We start from the raw sequence: 22,470 nt of genomic DNA on the forward strand, positions 1-22,470 counted from the left end.
ACTACCCCTGTAGTTGTTGCAGTCCAACCTGTCTCCCTGCTTGTATATGGGGTAGATGATGCCGAGATTCAAATCACAAGACATCGCTCACAAATCACAAATCACAAATCACATTCGCTATCCCACACCTCAGTAACGATTTGATGAATCTCGTTTTCTAGTCGTGCACCTCCATTCTTGACCAGTTCGGCTGCATTTCCGTCGGTTCCGGGTGCCTTGTTATTTTTCAGCCGACGGATATCCTTTTGTGTTTCTTCTATGTTAGGTGGCAGTAGCATGACACTATCTGCTAGTGGCGCTTCTAGCTGTTTGCTAAACTGGTCATTGAGTAATTCATCAAAGTACTGAGCCCACCGCGAGAGGACCTCTGGCTGGTTACTGACCAGATCTCCATCCTTGTTGCGACAGCAGGTTACAGTATCGGACATTAAGATAGGGCCTCTTTTTATCATCGCACCGTGCACTTGTTTTTCGTGTGTGTGAGTGTGTTTTTTTGTTTTGTTTTACAAGGAGGGTGAATCTTCGATAGTCTCCCGTTGTCGCACGGGTGTTGACATAGGATTTCTACCCAGTTAACCCCCTCCTTGGGCCATCTACCCTTCCCCATGGGTTCACCTTTCGGTATGCTTCTTGGGGCAGGGCTATGCATTAGCATTACATCTCGCTATTGCAACTTGGACCACATTCGCGAGACAGAATGATAAACCTGGAGACACTCATAATACCACGCAAAAGCACAGAAAGTACGCATTCACTTGAGTTACAGGCTCACTTCAATTCGTGCATAGATACACTAAACACTTTCACAATACGCACAACACTATTTACGAACGCCCAAGTCGTTGATCCGCTTTCCATAAGGCTTACAGCTTCAACAGTATTGATCGCATGCCGTTTGCTATGACTTGACCCATGTTCCCGCATTCTTTAACATCACCTCGGTCAGGTTTGTTCCGTTGATTGTTGTTCCGCACTTCACGGTGATTTCATGACGTTCCTCAGCAAAACGAGGACGATGAAAAAGCACGAGTTCTGCTGACTCCACGATGCTCACACACGCTGGGCAGTCTGGCGAGCTTGCGTGACGGTACTTGTGAAGATAACTATAGAACTATAGATAACATGTAGAAGTTCACTTCGCCGTGTTTTCTGCTCGTCCATGCAGCGATGTTCGGGATCAGTGCATGTGTCGTACGCCCCTTTGTTGAACAATCCCATTCAGACTGCCACTTTCTCATAGAGAGCTGCTTTGCTGAGGATCTGGATAATCCCGCGTTTGAAACTCCGGAGAAACTGCAACACTCAGAATCCTCTGCTAATATGAGGCAGATGGGAACCATGCTTGCGATAACACAAACTGCCACGTGCGATATTGTTTTGTAGGCACGAACAACTCTCATAGCTAGCAATCGGTGCACTCTGTTCACTCAATACGTTCATGTATCGACTCAATACGTTCATCACCGACCTGGATGCTACCTGACTGCACTGTCTTGTGGCTACTTATGATGAGGAATTCCGTCTTTTTATGGGCGATTTCTAGCCTCATTTGTTGCATCCACGACTCGATTCTGCTTACGGAGTCGGATGTGAGGAGTTCCATCTCTTCTATTGCCTCACCAAGGACAGTAAGAGCAATATCATCAGCAAAACCTATCACTTCAGCTCCTGGAGGAAGCCCTAGGGTCAAAACTCCGTTGTACATAACATTCCAGAGAGATTGACCCAAAATAGAACCTTGAGGAACGCCAGCGGAGATGCTCATTTTTTTGATTCCCTGATCTGTGTCGTATAAAAGCATACGGTGATCCAAATAGCATTTCAGCAGCCTACAGAAGTACGGTGGAACCATCATCTTGGAGAGAGCTGCATGTATGGCCTCCCAGTTGGCACTGTTGAAAGCATTCTTTACGTCAATCGTAACGATCGCGCAGTATCTGTTTCCTGTCCTCTTTTTTAGCAAGGCGCTTCGTCGTTTCTTTAGAACAGCTGCGATCGCTTCACCAGTAGACCGTCCTTTTCTAAAGCCAAACTGTCTGTCCGACAGTCCGTGTTCGCCTTCCGTATAGACAACTAATCGGTTGAGTATTAGGATTTCTAGTATCTTTGCGAAATTGTCTATCAATCCTAAAGGCCTTAGTGCTGATGCGTCGCCGGGGGGGTTCCCGGGCTTTGGTAGAAGAACGAGTTTTTGTCGCTTCCAGGGTATCGGAAAAAAGCCAGTATCGAAGCAGTTCTGGAACACTGATAAAAAAGCTTCCAGGTACGCTTTGATAGCTGCTTTGATCGCTTCAATGGGAATACCGTCCGGACCAGGTGCCTTCCCCAGTTTGAGATGGTCTGCAGCCTTCTGTATTTCATCAGCGGATATTGACACAGGTTCAACATCAGGATTGCGGGGTATATCACGTGGAGTTTGTGGCTCATGGACAACTGTTCAATGATAGTCTTGAGCGCGGTTGGGTTCCTTTCCCTAGGTAGGTCTTGGCCGACCATCTTACCCATTAGCGTTCGGTAAGCACCAGTATGTGTGTGTGTGTGTGTGTGTGTGTGTGTGTGTGTGTGTGTGTGTGTGTGTGTGTGTGTGTGTGTCTGTGTGTTTGTCCACAAAACGCCCATTGAAAAGGAAAACTGCGCGCCAGCTCAATGCACGCACAAAGTTTCCTATGCACACACGAGCTTCAACGCAGAGATACACTTAGGCCTTTCAATGGCGTGTACTGGAGCACCACCTGTGAGGGAATGCCGAGTTCATTGCTTGTGTGCGCGTGTTCATTTCGCATCGCTGTCGTATGCACATTCATCAACCAGCACACCTGCGTTTTCGTCCGAGGAACAAGCGCTGCTATCGATGCAAACTTTAGCTTAAATCCAAGTGTAAACACACGCTGTTTAACATGATAACACACATTATCAGAACACTTTCAACGCAATATGACATAATGGTATACTACGTTTTTCAGACACAAACCCGAGCACTTGCAAATACACATTAAAAAGCACACTCTCTTTCTACTACTACTACTACTACTACTACTACTACTACACACACACACACACACACACACACACACACACACACACACACACACACACACACACACACACACACACACACACACACACACACACACACACACACACACACACACACACACACACACACACACACACACACACACACACACACACACACACACACACACACACACACACACACACACACACACACACACACACACACACACACACACACACACACACACACACACACACACACACACACACACACACACACACACACACACACACACACACACACACACACACACACACACACACACACACACACACACACACACACACACACACACACACACACACACACACACACACACACACACACACATATATACACACACACACACACACATACACACACACACACACACACAACCACATACAAACCACACATAAACATGTCCCAACGGATGCATGGTGCCTTTGAAAAAACAAATGCCCTTTCATTATGTCCGATACTGTACCTGCTTGCCGGACACTCAGACCACCAGGGAGGTAGTGTTTTAGTTGACGGCGACAATCTCGAGGTAGTCACAGCCGCCAACTAGACAGCTCATTAACCAAAATTCTTGGAGGGGTTGGGGGAGGCATGCATTGCAACTGCCACCGTGACTTGGCCAAAGGAGTGGGAGGATAAAAAACCCGGTGATTCAATTCAACCGCAATTGCCACAGGGAGGGAATGGAATGATCCTAACTAGTTTTTGGACGTGCTGAACTTACTTTGTCGAGGGAGGGTAATGGAGAGAAAACGACTGTTCGTTGGACTTGTCGAACTGATCGAGTAAGGGTACGAGGATAAGGAAGGGCAAAGGAAAGGGAGGAGATGAAGCAAATTAATCACCAAAGAGCGTTGCTGTAGCTACCAGCCAAGGATTCGTAAGCTGTGCCGAACTGAGGATAGGAAATAAATTTCTGCTTCAAACAATTTGCTTTTAAAATCGCATTAATTTACATTTTTTTGCGCTCCTCATGATTTAAAAACAGTTATGCTTTTCTAGCGATTGTTCGTTAAATAGTTACATTATTACATGGTGGCTTCTTAACGAAGGAAAATTGGGAATGTTTAATGATATTTTTCTTGCAAGAGTAGAGCCACGGATTGCTTAACTGCGGAAAAATATATATTGTTATGTTTTAATGTTTCTAGAAACAATTGTTCAGCCGTGTAGAGGTTTCATCCGTATGAATTAAATGAAAAGGTAATTTTCTCATCTTAAATATAACGTTTTGTTTTATTTTTAATACAGGTTGATGATGCTCATGTCAGACAGTTACATCACAATTCCAAAAATAGTCACCGGTCGAAAGTTCAACAAGGCCTCGGACAACAAATTCCTGTTTACCACGGGAAGGTTATCGGTTCTGGAATCAGTTCTTCTGGGAGTAGTAGTTTAAAGGAACTCAAGCAACGCACCAAAGGTAATTTCCAATATATGGATGATTTTAAATATTTTTTTTACGATTTCTGTACGAATCTTCTGGACTTGGAACAGTTCTGTAGCGCCAATTTCAGCTCGAACGACTTTACAACATGCCGGTTATAGATTCAAGCCTCATTTGTACCGTCTCACCGAAGAAAAAAATGACTATTCGACTGCGTTGTACTTAATTAGACTCGAATGCGTTTATAGGACGGCATGAACGCGTAGGTCGTTACGCCAAGGAGAAGAAGATCGGATATATTATTGTTCTAGCCAAGGCTCCGGAATATTGATTGTCTCCCAGAACGAACATTTATAGGATTTTGAGTAGTTTTTTCAGTGAGCAATTTCTTGCATTTTTGGGAAGTTTTCGTTTCATTTTTTAAATTAATTTTGATTGCGCTTTAGCAACTTAATTATCATTAATTATTATGCAAAATAAATTCGAGGTGTCTGCGAGCTTGTAAACGACCTCGCAATCGCCCCGCTGTGCAAAGCGACGTAAGAAATCATGGCGTTCGGAGAGTTTTCTCATGCCTTCTTTTTCCCTCCAACGGCAAATATATCAAGCACCTCGTCGAGCAACCCCTCATACAGTATCGGACAGAATGATAGGACCCTGGTTTTTTCAACGCAGCATGCACCCGTTGGGACAGGTTTAATTGTGTGTGTGTGTGTGTGTGTGTGTGTGTGTGTGTGTGTGTGTGTGAGTGTGTGAGTGAGTGTGTGTGTGTATGTTTGCGTGTGTATTGGTGTGTGTGTGTTTTTGTCACAAGTATGTCGTTCCGGATAGATTTGTTAGTAGTTTTTCTGTGTTTTGGGTTAGGTTTTTGATGTTATAAGCAGCACCACCGCCCTCGCGATCAGTGTTTTTTCGATCTATTCACAATTTTACGGTCTTCCTCCACCGTGGTCTTCTGAGGACGTCCGGTTCACTTGCGCGTGTCGGTTGTCCACACACACACACACACACACACACACACACACACACACACACACACACACACACACACACACACACACACACACACACACACACACACACACACACACACACACACACACACACACACACACACACACACACACACACACACACACACATACACACACACACACACACACACACACACACACACACACACACACACACACACACACACACACACACACACACACAAACACAAGTAACGTGGTAAAACAAGTGCACGGTTAGGGGTTAGGGGAATCGGAGGCTCTAGGCGGAAAGACGAGTTGAGGCCCCTGTAAACAGTGGCGGATTTAACAGTATGCGGACTGAGTGGCCGCGGGGAGCCCCGTCAATGTAGTGTATGGTATGGTGTATGGTTATTCCAGCATATAGAACAGTGTTTACAGTAGTCTCAGCAAGAGCTTCTGTGCTAGATATGGACCCCATGGATGAAGGGACTCATAAACTATAAGGCCCAGTACAGCAATCCTGATCACCCCCCCCCTCCCGCGCCAACAACCCATTGAAATGTGTTTCATTCAAACCCTAATGAAACATAATGCACCCTCCCTCCCCCGCTCGACACCATCCGGGGGGCCACCACTCCTTTTAACTCCTGTAAATGGTAACTGATGACCGAGAGGAGGGGGTACTGGCACACAACTGTTGGGAGATTTAACAGTATACTTGAATTGCCGGCGGGAGGGAGGGGTGTCCATGGGACCCCTACGATCATCGGTCACAGGCCCTAAAATTATTGTCGGCATGGTGGGGAGGGGGAAGGTACTCCAGCAACGGGGCCCCAACGACTCTGGGGCCCTTGTTGCTAATAGTCTGTTCACTTGTAGACATACGGCATACTACAGACTAGAAATCTTCGGCGACCACCTACTCCGCCTACCGTTAGATCCGCCGCTGGTTCATGATGGTGTTGTTTTTTTGTGGAGGTACATACATCCTTTCCCCTGCCTGCAGCGTATGCATCAGGCAGGGGACAGTGTGGCAGTATGCAAGTTGTGCGCTGGATAGGAGCGGTCCCGCGGCACCGCCATTATTCCGCACATCTTAACAGCATGCCCGTCGTGGGTTCTAACCGCGTATGAACCGTCCGCCGCAGCAAGAGCTGACTATCCGGCTACGTGCTACTCAAGTCCTGAAAAGGCCGGCATGATCGCGTTGGCTATTACGACAATAACAATAATTATAAGTAGAAGAAGAACTTAGCATAGCAATCCACAAAAGGAAAAGTTTATCTTGACTTTGTTGCTGCAGGATCTATCGCTACGGTGCGACACATCAACGGAATGCAATCGACCAAAACATGAACCTGCCGATCCAAACCCATTCCAAGGCATTGCCGGTCAATCGGCGTCATAATAACGACTTCAAGTCAACAAGCCGCCAGATTCTGGACGGACAGAAACCTCTTTTGCATGGATTAAATTCAAAATGTTGTTTCCACTTCCCGCTTCGCAAAGCGATCGAAAACTTCTCAAACTCAAAATACACACATATTTCACAGCCCATAGCCGGCATCGCGAATACAGGGTTTCACACTTTATCTCAAGACCGCGGGACCCCTTCCCGAATCTGTCTTAGCCAAAGCCAAGATTGCGGTATGATGCTTGAAATCGTTGATGATACCTGAAAACGTTGATGATACCTGAATTCATCGGATGCAATGCTGAATCTGCGGCACATTTCTCGAAACACACTGGTCCGCGCTGAGGACATGCGGTCTAATATTTTTTTACACGGATAACCTTTGTGTACATCAGTCTATTAGAAACACTCAATTATCCTTTAGTTTTTTTTTTACCAAAAAAAGACAATTTAATAAAATGAGTGAATGCATATTTGTTTGATTAAAATATTTACAAGTGTTAAGAAAGTAGTTTGAACTGTTTAAATAATCTTTTTTGGTAAAAACACGAAAAAATAATTAACTGTTTTCAATACACTGATGTACACAAAGGTTATCCGTGTAAAAAAAATATTCGACCGCATGTCCTCGGCGCGGACCAGTGTGTTTCGAGAAATGTGCCGCAGATTCAGCATTGCATCCGATGAATTCAGGTATCATCAACGATTTCAAGCATCATACCGCAGTCTTGACTTTGGCTAAGACAGATTCGGGAAGGGGTCCCGCGGTCTTGAGATAAAGTGTGAAACCCTGTAAATGAACTCTTTTTAACAGTCGTTTAAAGTTCATTTTGGCTCATTTGTTGTTCATTCCTGTTAAAATAAACGACCGTCAAAACAGTTAACGACTGCTCGATATCGCATATATCCGCTGCGCAAAACGATTGAAAACTTCTCAACTTCTCGCTCAATGTAGCTAGAGAGCAAGAACCAATAATGATAAAACGAGGTGAAAAGATGGGAAAGAGTGGAAGGAGGGGAGAAAGAGATCGTGAGTGTGAACTATTTTTCGGCCATTTTCATTTTTGCGCCAACACGGTCGCGTACCGGAGCTTTTTTGTCAGAAAGAGATAAATACATACAGCGCGCTCTCTCGAACGACCGTAAACGCTTCAATCGATCAAGAGCTTCGATCGGTTCCTCGGACGTTTCTGCTCGCTTTCTTGATCGGTTTCAGCGGAAAGAAAGCTAGAAACCGAGCTCAAAAACTGCTCGATATTGTTTGTTGTTTTTCTAGCTAAATTGAGCGGGAGGTTGAGAAGTTTTCGATCGCTTTGCGCAGCGGGCCAGTATCGAAGCAGTTCTGGTACACTGATAGTACGGTTCTGTACGTTTTGATAGTACGGTCTGCAGCCTTCTTTAGTTCATCAGCGGCATTTGACTCAGGTCCAACATCAGGATTGCGAGGTATCCCGCTGCGCAAAGCGATCGAAAACATTCTCAACATCTCGCTCAATGTAGCTAGAGAGCAAGAACCAATAATGATAAAGCGTGGTGAAAGGATGGTGAAGAGGAGAAGAAGGAGAGAAAGAGAACGTGGGTGTGAACTAGTTTTCGGCCATTATCCCCACTGCGCAGAGCGATCGAAAACTTCTCATACTCAAACAGCAAACATATTTCACAGCCCATAGCCGGCATCGCGAATAAATGAACTCTTTTTAATAGTCGTTTAAAGTTCATTTTGGTTTAACCGAGTTCATTTGTTGTTCATTCCTGTTAAAATAAACGACCGTCAAAACAGTTAACGACTGCTCGATATCGCATATAGGCAAACACAGGGAAAAAATTCGAGCAGTATAATTAAACGACTGTTAATTTGTATCGCATACGCTCTTGACAGTCGTTTGTTTAACGGCGGCATAGGACCAGTCGTTAAAATTAACAAATGAACTCAATGCGATCGCGATGCCAAATTCTAGCAATTTTTAACGACTCTGATATATTTTTAACGACTGTTTATTTTAAACCAATTCATTCGCGATGCCAGCTCATGGCTGTGTAATATTTCGCATTCAAAATTGTTGCAAATTTATAAAAGAAATATTTCGAAATTTTAGGATTGAAATATTTCTTCGATCGGAATCCAAGCGTTTTCTCTGACATTTCAGCTCGCTTTTTCGATCACTTTTGGCGGAAAGCGATCGTAAATCCGAGCTACAAAACTGCTCGATTTTGTCGTGCGGGGGCCTTTTTGCGATACCCTGGAAGCGACAAAAACTCGTTCTTCTCACAAAGCCTGGGAAGCCTCCCGGCGACGTGTCAGTACTAAAGCTTTTAGGATTGATATACAACTTCGCCAAGGTACTAGAAATCCTAATACTCAACCCGCAGCGCAAAGCGATCAAAAACTTCTCAAACTCAAACTGCAAACATATTTCACAGCCCATGGCTGTGAAATATTTCGCATTCAAAATTGTTGTAAATTTTTAAATGAAATATTTCGAAATTTTCAGCGCTAAAATTTTTGGATTGAAATATTTTTTCCCTCGGAATCCAAGCATTTTCCTTGACATTTCTGCTCGTTTTTTCGATCGCTTTTGGCGGAAAGCGATCGAAAATCCGAGCTACAAAACTGCTCGATTTTGTCGTGCGGGAACCGACTAGTTGTCTATACGGAAGGCGAACACGGACTGTCGGACAGACAGTTTGGTTTAAGAAAGGGGTGGTCTACTCAGTGGCGGATCTAGAGTGTTGGGGGCCCTAAGCGTTAAAAGCTGTGGAGGCCCCACGGTTTATGTCGAGCGGGGGGGGGGGTGCATATTGCTGCATTAAATTTTGAATCAAACATACTTTAATGGTTTGCTGGCGGGGGGGTGGGGGGTGCATATTGCTGCATTAAGTTTTGAATCAAACACACTTTAATGGTTTGCTGGCGGGGGGGGGGGGGGTGCTCAGAATCCCTGTACTGGGTCCCTATAGTTTATGAGTCCCTTCATCCATGGGGCCCCTATCTAGCACAGAATATCTCACTGAGACTACTGCACACACTCTTCTATATGGTGGAATTACCATACACGGGGCCCCTATATTGACGCCCCCCCCGCGGCCGCTCAGTCCACGCACCGTTAAATCCGCCACTGGGTCTACTGGTGAAGCGATCGCAGCTGTTCTAAAGAAACGACGAAGCGCCTTGCTAAAAAAGAGGACAGGAAATAGATACTGCGCGATCGTTACCATTGACGTTAAGATTGCATTCCACAGCGCCAACTTGGAGGCCATACATGCAGCTCTCTCTAAGATGATGGTTCCACCGTACCTCTGTAGGCTGCAATTTGGATCACCGTATGCTTTTATACGACACAGATCTGGGAATCAAAAAAATAGCATCTCCGCTGACGTTCCTCAAGGTTCGATTTGGGTCCAACTCTCTGGAATGTTATGTACAACGGGGTTTTGACCCTAGGGCTTCCTCCAGGAGCTGAAGTGATAGGTTTTGCTGATGATATTATTCTCACTGTCCTTGGTGAGTCAATAGAAGAGATTGAACTCCTCACATCCGACGCCGTATGTAAAATCGAGTCGTGGATATAACAAATGAGGTTAGAAATTGCCCATAAAAAGACGGAATTCCTCATCATAAGTAGCCACAAGACAGTGCAGTCAAGCAGCATCCAGGTTATGAACGTATTGAATCGATACGTCATCTAAAATATCTTGGTGTGATCATCGATGACCGCTTAAGTTTCCGGAAGCATGTCGAGTACGCCTGCAGCAACGTCATTAAGGCCCCAAACTCGTTGATAAAAATAATGCCGAACATTGGAGGGCCGAAGAATAGCTGCAGGCGACTCCTAGCTACTTATTTTTGGTCAAAAGATAACCTTTCGAGAACACATAAACCATTGTTTTCATGAATTGGGCCGGTCTGGTGGAACAGTCGTCAACTTGTACGACGTAACAATATGCCCGTCATTATGCAGTCTCAGCAGCTGATGGGTAGCAGAGTGTCCAGCGCGGAAGCCAAATTGTTCAGGTGGCAAGATGTTGCTCTCACAGACAGCATCACGCAATCTCCAGTAAATTACCTTCTCAAATAGCTTACCCCTCGCTGCAAGAAGGCTGATATGTCTGAAGCTTGCTAGAAGTGTCGGGTCCTTCCCAGATTTTAGGCCGGGAATGACCTTAGCACACTTCCAATATTACGGGGAGTAACCTAACTTAAAGCACTTTGAAAAGATGTTGGCGGGTAGCTGAAGTGCTCGAGAGGGCAATCGTTTCAGCAGCAGATTGAGTATCGCATTGAAGCTTGGTGCTTTTATGTTTGCCAAGGTGGTCAGGGCACCTTTTACTTTAATTCTGGAAACATGTGCTTCGAGTGATGGTGTTAGGAGCTGGTGATTGAGTTGGTGTATAGAGGCTGCTACATCAGCTTCCTGAGGGCTGTTTATAATGGATCCAAGTTGATGGGCCTGGATGATCTGATTCACAAGAGCAGATGATTTTTTCGGGGCTGTAATAACAATAATATCATTAAATTTGAGAGGAAGAACAGGTCTGGGTTTCTTCCTCAGAATCTTGGCGAGCCTCCAGAATGGGGTTGCCCTCCGGTTCAATCTTTTGATCATGTTAGCAAAGTTATTATTGCAAATCATATAGACGCGATCAGCAATAATTCTTTCCAAAATGGAAGAGCGTTGTTTCAGCACGGGGCTACCAGTCCTTTGATTTTGACGCCTTAGCATGTGTCTTTTAGGTGATTAATCCCTTAGTCAGTGGGACCAGGGTGATCACAGCCAAGTCCAGTGTTGATGGAATGCCGTTGTGAGATATAAACGTTATTTGGTCAGAAAACTCAAAGGTGATATTGCCACTTAGAAGGTGTTCTGCAAGATGGAGACTGTTGGTGTTGTTACGATGATTGCTCGACATCTGGTGACAAGCATTGAAATCAGCGCCAATAACAAACAGCGTAAAGAGCAAATCATTTGTCCGATTTTTTTTGCGCAGATCCTCGTTGAAGACAGTCACCAGATTGTTGAATATTGCACACTGTCTGGGACAGTAGGCAACCAGGAGAATAAGGTACTTCGTCTTCGTCGCATTTTTCATCTTCGTCGCATTGTCTTCTTCGCAATCCAATTCTTGCTGCTTCGCGTTTGAGTCGGGTGCACACCTCACGCACCTTCGCTGTTGCCCTGCCGATGATGTCGATGTCATCCGCGAAGCCATGAAACGGGAGAGATCGGTAGAGGATCGTGCCCCGGATGTCGAAGCCCGCGCTTCGCATGACACCTTCCAGAGCGATGTTGAACAGCAAACAGGAGAGTCCATCCCCTTGCCTCAGACCCCGGTGAGATTCGAACGATCCCGACGTCAAGTTCGATACTCTTACCTTGTACTGCACCCCGTTCATGGTGGCCTCTAAGCGTGCGAACAGACAGCGTCCACGGGCCTGCCCACGCCCGAATGCAGAGCCGATGGCATACGATTCTATCTTTACCATTAACATGAGAGGAAGAGGGCTTATACCACGAACGTACCCGAAAGGTATGCATGCTTCACCCATCAGGATCTAAAGGCAAGGACAAGGCAAAAGAGACACAGAAAACTTTCCTCACGGCTACACATGTCCTCTAGACGCGTTGTCTATGCGTCTCGCTCGGTATCACAGCGGCATACGGCAGGTAAGCAGTACAAATGCTGCTACCTGATACGCACACATGTTTATCGAACACAACTATTTGGTTCGGCTCGGTAAACTTCACGAGGATGCCGGAACAAAAGGGCGCAGACTTTTTCATGATTTTGTATAACTTCGGCTGTTTTGGACTACGCGTGTAGGCGCTCGCTAACAGCCGGATCAACTTCCCAGGGAAGTGGTACCGCTGCATGATGCTCCATAGCTTATTCCGGTCTATGGTGTCGTAATGATGACTTGTTAATCGGCACCCATTGTTAAGCGGCACCCAATGTCTGATGACAGCTCCACAGTACGCTTGCAAAATTCCCCTAATCGATTGCAACACTCCCCTATACGATTGCAAACATCCACAGCTTGCATGCAATATTTACAACCCTACCGATTTGCAACATTCCCTTAAGTGATTGAACTATTCCCTTATATTACCCGATTTGCAACATTCCCCTAAGTGATCCCTTATATGATTCGAAACCCTGTAAGCTGCTTGATGACGCTGGCAATCTCATCCAGAGATGGCGGGGGCACCTCCTCGTCTGCGCCGATGCTGTCGCTGTTGCTACTGCTGTGCTGCTGCTGTGGAGGTTGCCTTGTTCTGCCACTTGCGCCAGCCTTTCCTGGCTCTGATCCATTCAGATGTCCTTCGTAGTAGCACGTTCACCTTTCGATCACCTTACGCTCGTCCGCCAGGAGATTTGCTTCCGCATCGCGGCACATTGCGGTTTTAGGATCAAACCCGCTCCGTGCCTCCTTTAATGTCTTGTAAAACAAACTGGTGTCCCTTAACTGAGAAAGCTGCTCCAGCAGCTGTTCGTCTGACTCTTCAAAACGGCGCTGCTTGGCATGGAAGAGTAAGGGAAGCTGGCCGCAGCTTCACCATGATCAGGAAATGGTCCGAGTCGTCGTTTGCGCCTCTATACGTTTTAACGTCGATAATATTCGAGAAGTGCCTTCCATAAATCAGAACGTGGTCGATTTGGATATTTAAATCACTCCTTTTGAATCCTCCTTTTTGATTACGAGCAATGGATTGTTTATTGGGAGCAAATGATTTCAGCAGGTCCCTGCATGACAGCCTAAGAGCGTCGCGTTTATAATACCCGGTGTGACAGATCGACTTGAATAATAATCTGTATATCATATTTGATTGCATCCGCCCATTAAATAGTTGAAAGCATTTGTTTTACTTCTATATTTCATCCACAAAATTCGGTCTAATATCGGTTTACAATTCAGCACACTAAAACTCAATTTTTCTAATCAAAAATCAAATACTTTTCTATTTATTGATCGTTCAACCATGGAATTGGAATTCAATATATTTTATGAGTGAATAAAAAGGTTTTTTTACCGAAAATTGCCGAATTTACTTTAGATGTCCTACCGAAAACCTCTAAAAACAATCTAGTCACTCCGTGCCAGCAATCGGCCTGCTGAAAGCAATTACTCCAAGTCAATAATTCATTGCTCGTAATCAAAAATAGGGGATGCTAGTCAAGAATCTAATGTGACTATTAAAAAAAAGTATGCTTCTAGTCTAAATTCAATTGAAAAACACTGTATTCTCGGTTTTTGCACACCTTTTTAAATATCTGGCCTTTTATGTTCGCTGTCGTGATGCTAACGATCGTGCATATTTTAGATTCGCGATGACGAGAAACCCGATCGCCAAGTCACCGGTCATTATCTTCCCTAAATACGACCCTTCCGAGTTGCCGCCCTCTATTGGTCAGATTCTGTTTATATTCTGATCTTAGCTGCTGAATGTTAGCAACGAACTGTCTCAGTGACAGTCTGACTCGTTTATTTGTTTACACGTCGCCGCTACCGAGCGAATGCTTGTTACTTCATCAGGTTGCCACCTGATTGCTTTGCTGCTTTTAAAAGAAGACCGCAACGAGGCAACGCTAAATGAGATGATGATCCTGCCCAAACAGCCAGAATTGCTTAAGCAGCTCATTTTGGCACGCTAAAGATCGCTGCTCTAATTCGCCTTTTGCAGTAGATAAACAGCATCAAAGTTCTATGTGGCTCTTTCAAACAGCGCCTAAGCAGCTTCCTTATGCCACGATGCCAGGGATTATTTTTCTTTGTGTTTTATTTTCAAGCAAGCGTCATCGATGAAATAAACAACAAGATTTGTTTCGTTTAAACACATATGTATATTTTTAAATCCTTTGTATTGATGATTACACAAAATTTTACACAATTTGCTGATAATTCACAATCACTTCACTCAATATTCATTCTTCAATTAACGAATCTAACTTGTGCAGCAGCAATGATATTATTGCCGGCGTCCGTCTTTGACACTTTAACAAGAGCCACCTTGTACCGATGTCATGCATTAAAAAGCTATAAAGTTCCACCAAGTTCAGTACCCTTTCTTAACAAGCCTTCAAGTTCCATCATGAACCCTACGCATAGTGCTAATCAGCCGCAAAGTTCCAAAGAGTACCATGTGCCTGTTAAAAAGCTCCATAGTTTCGTAAAGTACCGTCTATCTCTTAATCAACCACAAAGTACGACATAGGAACGATTTTTCGTTAAACAGCTCTAAATCAGCTATAAAGTACTAGTTGGCTATTTGGGTGCTTACTCTGGTCCGTCGGCTAAATAGCCATATAGCACTGCAGCCGACGATGCCGTAGGAGCTGCTCTAAGTTCATCCGCTACTCTTTCAACTCACCCTCAACTCAATCGCCAGCAATTCATCGATAGCAATTGGCACCTTGCTCGATCGCCGTTGCCTGATTCGTCATCATATGCAATATCGCAAAACAGCTCGATTGGTATACGCACCCCCTCTTACCAATTCAACATCATGCACAGTGATTTAAAGTTTCATGTATACTACTAGCACATGCGAGGTCTTCGGACTAAACTAGCAACGCTTCGTTCAAGTGTCGATCCCGATGTTTTCGATTTGTTCACCGAGACTTGGCTTGACGTGACCATACAGACATCTGTTATCTTCGACAACAGCTTAGGGACCAATCGAACGAGACAAACAAACACGACTCTGTTCGATAGGTGCTCTGTCAGCTGTTCGATGTCTTATAGACCTGTCATGATGCACTGCAATACGCCTTTCTTTTCGTCTCGAAAATGAAGCATTTTCATTGTTTAAATGAATATCCATCTACAGGGGGAAGATTCAACTCATAATTTACTAGTTATTCACATCCATAATAACATAGAAATCATTCAAATTAAATATTGAAAAATGTAAACAAACGTCCATGCCAAAACACCTACAGTGCATACACATGGATTATGTACACACAATAGTTTAATACGTTTCAATCCTTTATATTTGATGTTATAATTGATTGAAAAGTTGAACAATAATTATTGATAGCTATTTTAAATATTTTGCACGCAATTTTAAGAAGAAAAAGAGACAAACTACGTAAACAAACTTAATAATGTCCCGAATTGAATTCTATCTACTGTAGCTGTGAAGCGTTTGACAGCCAAGGTACTCACAGCACAGGTGGGTATCGAACATCACAGACAGAATCAACTGACATGTTCGACTCGACGTTTGTCTTGTTTGTTTGTTTGTGTCTGACAGTGCACCTCCATATGATTATATGGGTTTGTTCGTGTCGGATGTCATGTTCGATTGCTGCTAGAGCGCCGCCTTAACTGTATATATTCTTAGTATATATATATATATATATATATATATATATATATATATATATATATATATATATATATATATATATATATATATATATATATATATATATATATATATATATATGTGACCGTAATTGTAACACAAGTAGCCATATGCGTGGTCTAGGTGTTATGATAGCATTCCCAGCGTCGGTGCCGTCACAAGATATCTCACATCGTTTATAAACTCTCGGGCTCGTGTGGGTTAGATTACAGTTATATCGTTCATCACTTTACATCGATGCAGTATACATTCCTTCCGCATTAAGTAATAATGTTAGTGTGCATAACAAGTTAGGCAGCAGTATAGGGCTGATTCTTGGTCGATTAAACCTGTCCGACTCCATCCTGGTGTTAGGCGATTTTATTTTACCACTACTGTCGTGGGACACAGTTCCAGGCTCGCACACGGATGTGAACGGACGTACGCGAACTTTTATTCACTTTATACCTAACATGAATTCCATCACGTCTTCTACAACCGGTTTCGAAGATAGTGTAAATGAAAATGACCTTGCTCAGATCTCTGGTGTTACAAATATAAATAATCGCTAACTCGGTTTAATTGTATTGCTTACCGTAACGCCGCTTCAATTTGTAATAATGATCAGCGCGTCTGGTGATTAATGATGATTCACACCATCGGTCTATTGAAATAACATTAGCGCTAACTTCGAACATGTAAGTAGCCAGTAGACCTCAAACCGATTAATTTGAAAAGCTATATAATTTCAGGAAAATGGACTTCAATCAGTTCAACAGCTTATTTATTTATTCGACAGACTAAATCATGATATAATTCTGAAACAAACTCGAAAGGCTAGGATTCGGCGACCCGCTTTTGCCCTGGTTTGCCTCTTTTTTAAAAGGTCGGTCTTTTCAATTAAGAACAGGGTCGCAGTTCTCCAGGATTAGTCCAACCTATCCGGCTTACCTCATGGCAGTACACTAAGCCCTTTACTTTTTGTGTCGTTCATAAATGACTGTGTCAATGTTCTTCCACCAGATGGCTATTTATTATTTGCGGATGATATAAAAATTTTCGTTCCGATTTCTGTCCACAATCAGGCCTATTATATTGCGTTCGGCATTCAAGAAGATTCACTCGCAAGTTCATTATGTTCATTTTCGTATCGTTTTGCTAGCGACGTTCCGTTTTGAGTAACTCATCGGCAGATTCGAGTCGACGAAGTAAAAATCGGTACCATATTGCTCGAACAGAAAGGTGCATTCGAGAGATTTTCTGCCGACAGCTCAAGCTGTCGGAAACGCGCAAATTTAACCTCACAAAGAATTTAAGCCACTGTCTACGTGTGTAATTAAGTTTGACATAAGTTTATCAACACTCTCATCACTCATATTTACCTCATTTCCAACAAAATTAAGGAAAAAATGATTTTAAAGAAGTGCTGAATCCGTTTGTTTACACTCACTCCGACCACCGGTTGCTTCGACCAACTGTCAAACACACTAATGCTAGAACAAAACTGTCGACGAAACCTTCATCGATTCGAATGGCGAAAACGATACCAATTTTTCTCCCGCTCGACTCGAGTGCTTCCAACGGAATCGAATGTCATTCGAGTAAAATAATAGGCCTGAATATCACTAGAAGTGAATGAACACACCAGTACCGGACTACAACATGCGATGTCAGATGTTGCGTTTAGAAACGATCAAACCCCTTCTTAGCCAATGTTGTATTGATCGCAAACGTTATTTTTAATTACATAGACTCTCCTTGTCTTTTGTCTAACATAAAATTTTACGTGTCGTTTTATCGTCCACGCGTTCGTCCTCCTTTGTCTATTGCGAACCGTATAACTAGTTTTGATCGAAATGAGTCATTGGTGAGAGATTTTAAAAGCTTTAATGAAGCCTCTGATAGGTTTGACTATAACTATTATTAGACTGTAGAAAGATTAACTGAAATAGATCGTTCAGCATAAACTGCAAATTATTTTTTTTCTCACCTTCATCGTTTTTTGCACGCCGAGGAGATTTCTCTCACCGAAAATGATGCCAGTCGCTTTCAAAGCATGCTGTCAATTATTTTCTCAGCTGCTTTCTCGGTGTACGTAGAAACGCTCTAAGGTGTGTGCAAAGTCTCGTTGAAAATGATCCAGTCGTTTCGGGGGTTGCTGGCAACAAACACCGTGACACGAGATTGTTATTTACATAGAGATAAAATAAAATAATACGTAAAAAAATATTACAACTGTATCCAACCAAATTGTATTGCTAGTTTTTTTTTATGCATTTTTGATCACTAATTTTTCATTATCCTTATCTTCTTCTTTCCCTACAAAATGATTGCACGTTCTTGTATCCTGTAGCGGTTGAGACAGATTTCCAAGATAAACTATCGAAATCTACTATCCCGATGGGGATGGGTGCAGGCGTAAACAGTGGTATCGAAGGATATTCTAGAAGCTTCGAGATACAGCCTAATATAGCGTTCAACAATTTCGATGGTGGCTACAACTATGGCGTTAAGATGCATCATCCTGGCCGGGAAAGAAATGGAGGAAATACAATTGGATTATTAACTGGAGCTTTTGGAGGTTCTGCGTACGGGACTTTTGGTGGTATGGCCGGGCTTGGATCGCTAGGCACTGGGCCTGGACTTGGCGCAGCTGACATAATCGTAGAGGAGGGTAATAAAAAGATTTGGCAGCGAAATGACTACAACTACAATAACAACAACCACTACGACAATAAGCAGCTACAAGAGCAACAACAACACTATGACAATGGATATAGGAAACATCGGTAAGTTAAAGAAAAAAAAAATCTAAATACAATGTCCATAACGCACTCGAAATATTTTCTGAATCTAAGGACATGCAATGGACTAAACTGCAACTCCAACTGCAACTGCCGTTGGCGACATTTAAATTTTATAAAATGATGTTCGCTTTCTTTACATTGTAAATATTATGTTGTGTATGAGAAGTGCTATAGCTAGTTGTTTATGTTATATTGCCAATTGTTAATTCGTGATTCTGCTTCAAATGGTTTTAATGAATATGGTTGTTGATTAGGTTGTCATTTTATTTTGCTGCTATGAAAAAAAAACCTGAGGCGATTTTATACTAATCCTCTTGACGTGGGAGTTGTTCAAACAAAATTCCTATTACTCTAGAGTCCATATCCCCAAAACAAAGGGCTATTCTATGTTTTATCGTGATGTGAGTTTTGCTTTAGAAATTTGGTTCAATTGTTATTTGAAAGTTTTAGAGGCATTCTCGAGATGTGTGGTAGTTGGTATACGCGGGTTGAGAGATTTTTTTTAATTTTCCCAATTCGTTCTAAATGTTTCAAAACTTTTGGTTTGCGGTTTTTTGGTCTGTTTGCGGTTTTCTGAATGACAGTTCCAGATTTAGCTAAATCAAGGATGTTGAAAGAGACCAGGTGGTGGAATAGCCTTTCAGACCATTGGAGATCCCGCTGTCACTTATATCAAGTGTCAATTATTAAAATAACGATCAATCTTCATTTAAATAAAAATTAAGAATCATTACGAAATGATTTTTCTTATCCGACTCAACAGTTTTTTTCGTTAAATATATTACAAAAACATAAAATTATTTTAAGAATAATTTAATGGCAAAATTATTTCCCCTTTGGTCAAATTTCATATATCCTTGAAAAATGTTCAAAGGATAAAGTTTGGTCTGAAAAAGAGGTGTAAAAACCGACCTTTTCGAAGATCGGTTCATCCTGTTCATTCATCAAGGTGGTCCAGATCATTGAATCGGATCAACCATTCAATTGCTCGTTAATAAATGAGAATAATAATGCACGAACCAACGAATAAATCGTGGAAATGTTGTATCCACTGCTGTTCGAGCTTCACTGTATAAATGAACGATGTGCAATCTCAGATTGCGCATTTATTTATTTGTCAAAATGCTCTATATGATACATTTATCTGTCAAATTAAAATTTCTCGGATATATAATTTTTAAAAGTTATTCACAATCTTGGCACCATCTGAAAATGTATGGAAATTGTGTTTATAGACCAGGATTGGCTACACGAAATGATATATATTTTCACAAAACGGTTAAAAGTAAGGCTCAGCCATCTACGTTACGCTAGCGTTACGCGTAACGCCTGTTTATCACAAACCCAAGCAGCATTTTTGAACGCCTGTTTTAACCGCCGTGGATGAGCAAATTAATAGATTATCATGTCTTAATATTGCTTTTTTTACATGATAATTAGAAAAGCAACAATTTTTGAACAAACATAAAAAGAACATCAATCGCTAACCAAGATAAAACTCATTGATAATTGATGAGTATAAATAAATTATAATATTAGGCCATCATTTTTAACAGCAATCAGAGTTGTAACAACTTCAAGTATTACAATTAATAAAAATCTTATACATTAGAAAGGGTTACTTATAAAAAATGATTATTTTTTTATTTTCCCAGCTATTGATAAAGCAGGATAATGAAATACATACAAGTATTTATTAACTTCATTAACCTAACTTTAAAAAAGAGCCCTTGCACCTAAAGTAATGGTTATTCAAAATGGCCGGAAACATAGATTGAATAGGTAATAATTATATTTCATATATAAAATTTATTTTTAAATATTTCTATTATATTATATTTTCTAATCATAGGAAATGTTACTCCAATTGAAAGCTTTTGAAATGTTTATGAACTTCCTTCTTTCAGGCTATTTTACATACATCATAATGCAACAATGAAAAATATTAAACTTGTGATATACTTGTTATTTAAATATTAAATCGCGTAGAAATTGACGGAAGGGCGTGGCCACGGAAGCGAGAAAGAGGGCGTGGTAGTGAAATATTTTTCGGCCCCTATGAATTTTGCGCCAACTTGGTCGCGTACTGGAGTTTTTTGTCAGAAAGAGATAAACATACACAGCGCGCTCTCTCAAACGACCGTAAACGCTTCAATCGATCAAGAACATCGATCGGTTCTTCGGAAGTTTCTGATCGCTTTCTCGATCGGTTTCGGCGGAAAGCGAGCTAGAAACCGAGCTCAAAAACTGCTCGAATTTGTTGTGCGGGCTCTAGCTACATTGAGCGAGAGTTTTAGAAGTTTTCGATCGCTTTGCGCAGCGGGAAGTTGAAACGTAGACACACTCTACCCGCTGTGCAAAGTGACCGAAAACTTCTCAACCTCCCGCTCAATGTAGCTACAGAGCAAGAACCAATAATGATAAAACGAGGTGAAAGGATGGGGAAGAGGGGAAGGAGTCCCGTACAACAAAATCGAGCAGCTTTTGATCTCGGTTTCTAGCTCGCTTTCCGCCGAAACCGATCGAGAAAGCGAGCAGAAACTTCCGAGGAACCGATCGAAGCTCTTGATCGATTGAAGCGTTTACGGTCGTTCGAGAGAGCGCGCTGTATGTGTTTATCTCTTTCAGACATAAAAGCTCTGGTACGCTTTTAAGGAGTGAAAAATAAATTGAAGGAACTTTTCGGATGTTTAATGAGGCCGAGCTAAGCACCATGACAAAATCATTTGCTTACTAAGGTTCTTTGGAGGTCTTTGGGAGGCTGCCGTCAGGCAAAACATCGTCCTTGAGAGCACAACCACTTTCCTTTGAGGGCTACTAGACGATGCAGAAACAAATCGCGGCAGCTATGAATTCCCGTCCCCTGCTTCCGATATCTGATGATCCTCGTGATTTAGATACACTAATCCTTTCTCATTTCGTAATATGCTCGTCGATAGTTGCCTTACCAGAGCTTGATTTCCAACACGTACAGTATGGGACAATAAGATAGGGCCTTTTTTTCATCGCACCGTGTTACTTGTGCGCGCGCGCGCGCGCGTGTGTGTGTGTGTGTGTGTGTGTTTTTTTGTTTTACAAGGAGGGGGAATCTTCGAAAGACTCCCGTTGTCGCACGGGTGTTGACATATGATTTTTACCCAGTAAACCCCCTCCTTGGGCCATCTACCCTTCCCCATGGGTTCACCTTTCGGTATGCTTCTTGGGGCAGGGCTATGCATTAGCATTACATCTCGCTATTGCAACTTGGACCACATTCGCGAGACAGAATGATAAACCTGGAGACACTCGTAATACCACGCAAAAGCACAGAAAGTACGCATTCACTTGAGTTACAGGCTCACTTCAATTCGTGCATAGATACACTAAACACTTTCACAATACGCACAACACTATTTACGAACGCCCAAGTCGTTGATCCGCTTTCCATAAGGCTTACAGCTTCAACAGTATTGATCGCAT

General features: G+C 42.7%; 1 protein-coding gene across 3 annotated transcripts in view; it reads left to right on the forward strand.

Moving 5' to 3' along the window:
* Positions 1-22,470, forward strand: part of LOC120949533 (uncharacterized) — a 184,827-nt gene that overhangs the window by 130,360 nt on the left and 31,997 nt on the right. For all 3 annotated transcript variants that reach the window (XM_040366905.2, XM_040366896.2, XM_040366913.2), the window contains exons 7-8: positions 4,331-4,502; positions 18,558-18,993. In XM_040366905.2, the coding sequence (XP_040222839.1) occupies positions 4,331-4,502; positions 18,558-18,993 (608 nt within the window). The remainder of the gene's footprint in view (positions 1-4,330; positions 4,503-18,557; positions 18,994-22,470) is intronic.

Source organism: Anopheles coluzzii, chromosome X (assembly GCF_943734685.1).
Source record: "Anopheles coluzzii chromosome X, AcolN3, whole genome shotgun sequence".
Classification (NCBI taxonomy): Eukaryota; Metazoa; Arthropoda; class Insecta; order Diptera; family Culicidae; genus Anopheles; species Anopheles coluzzii.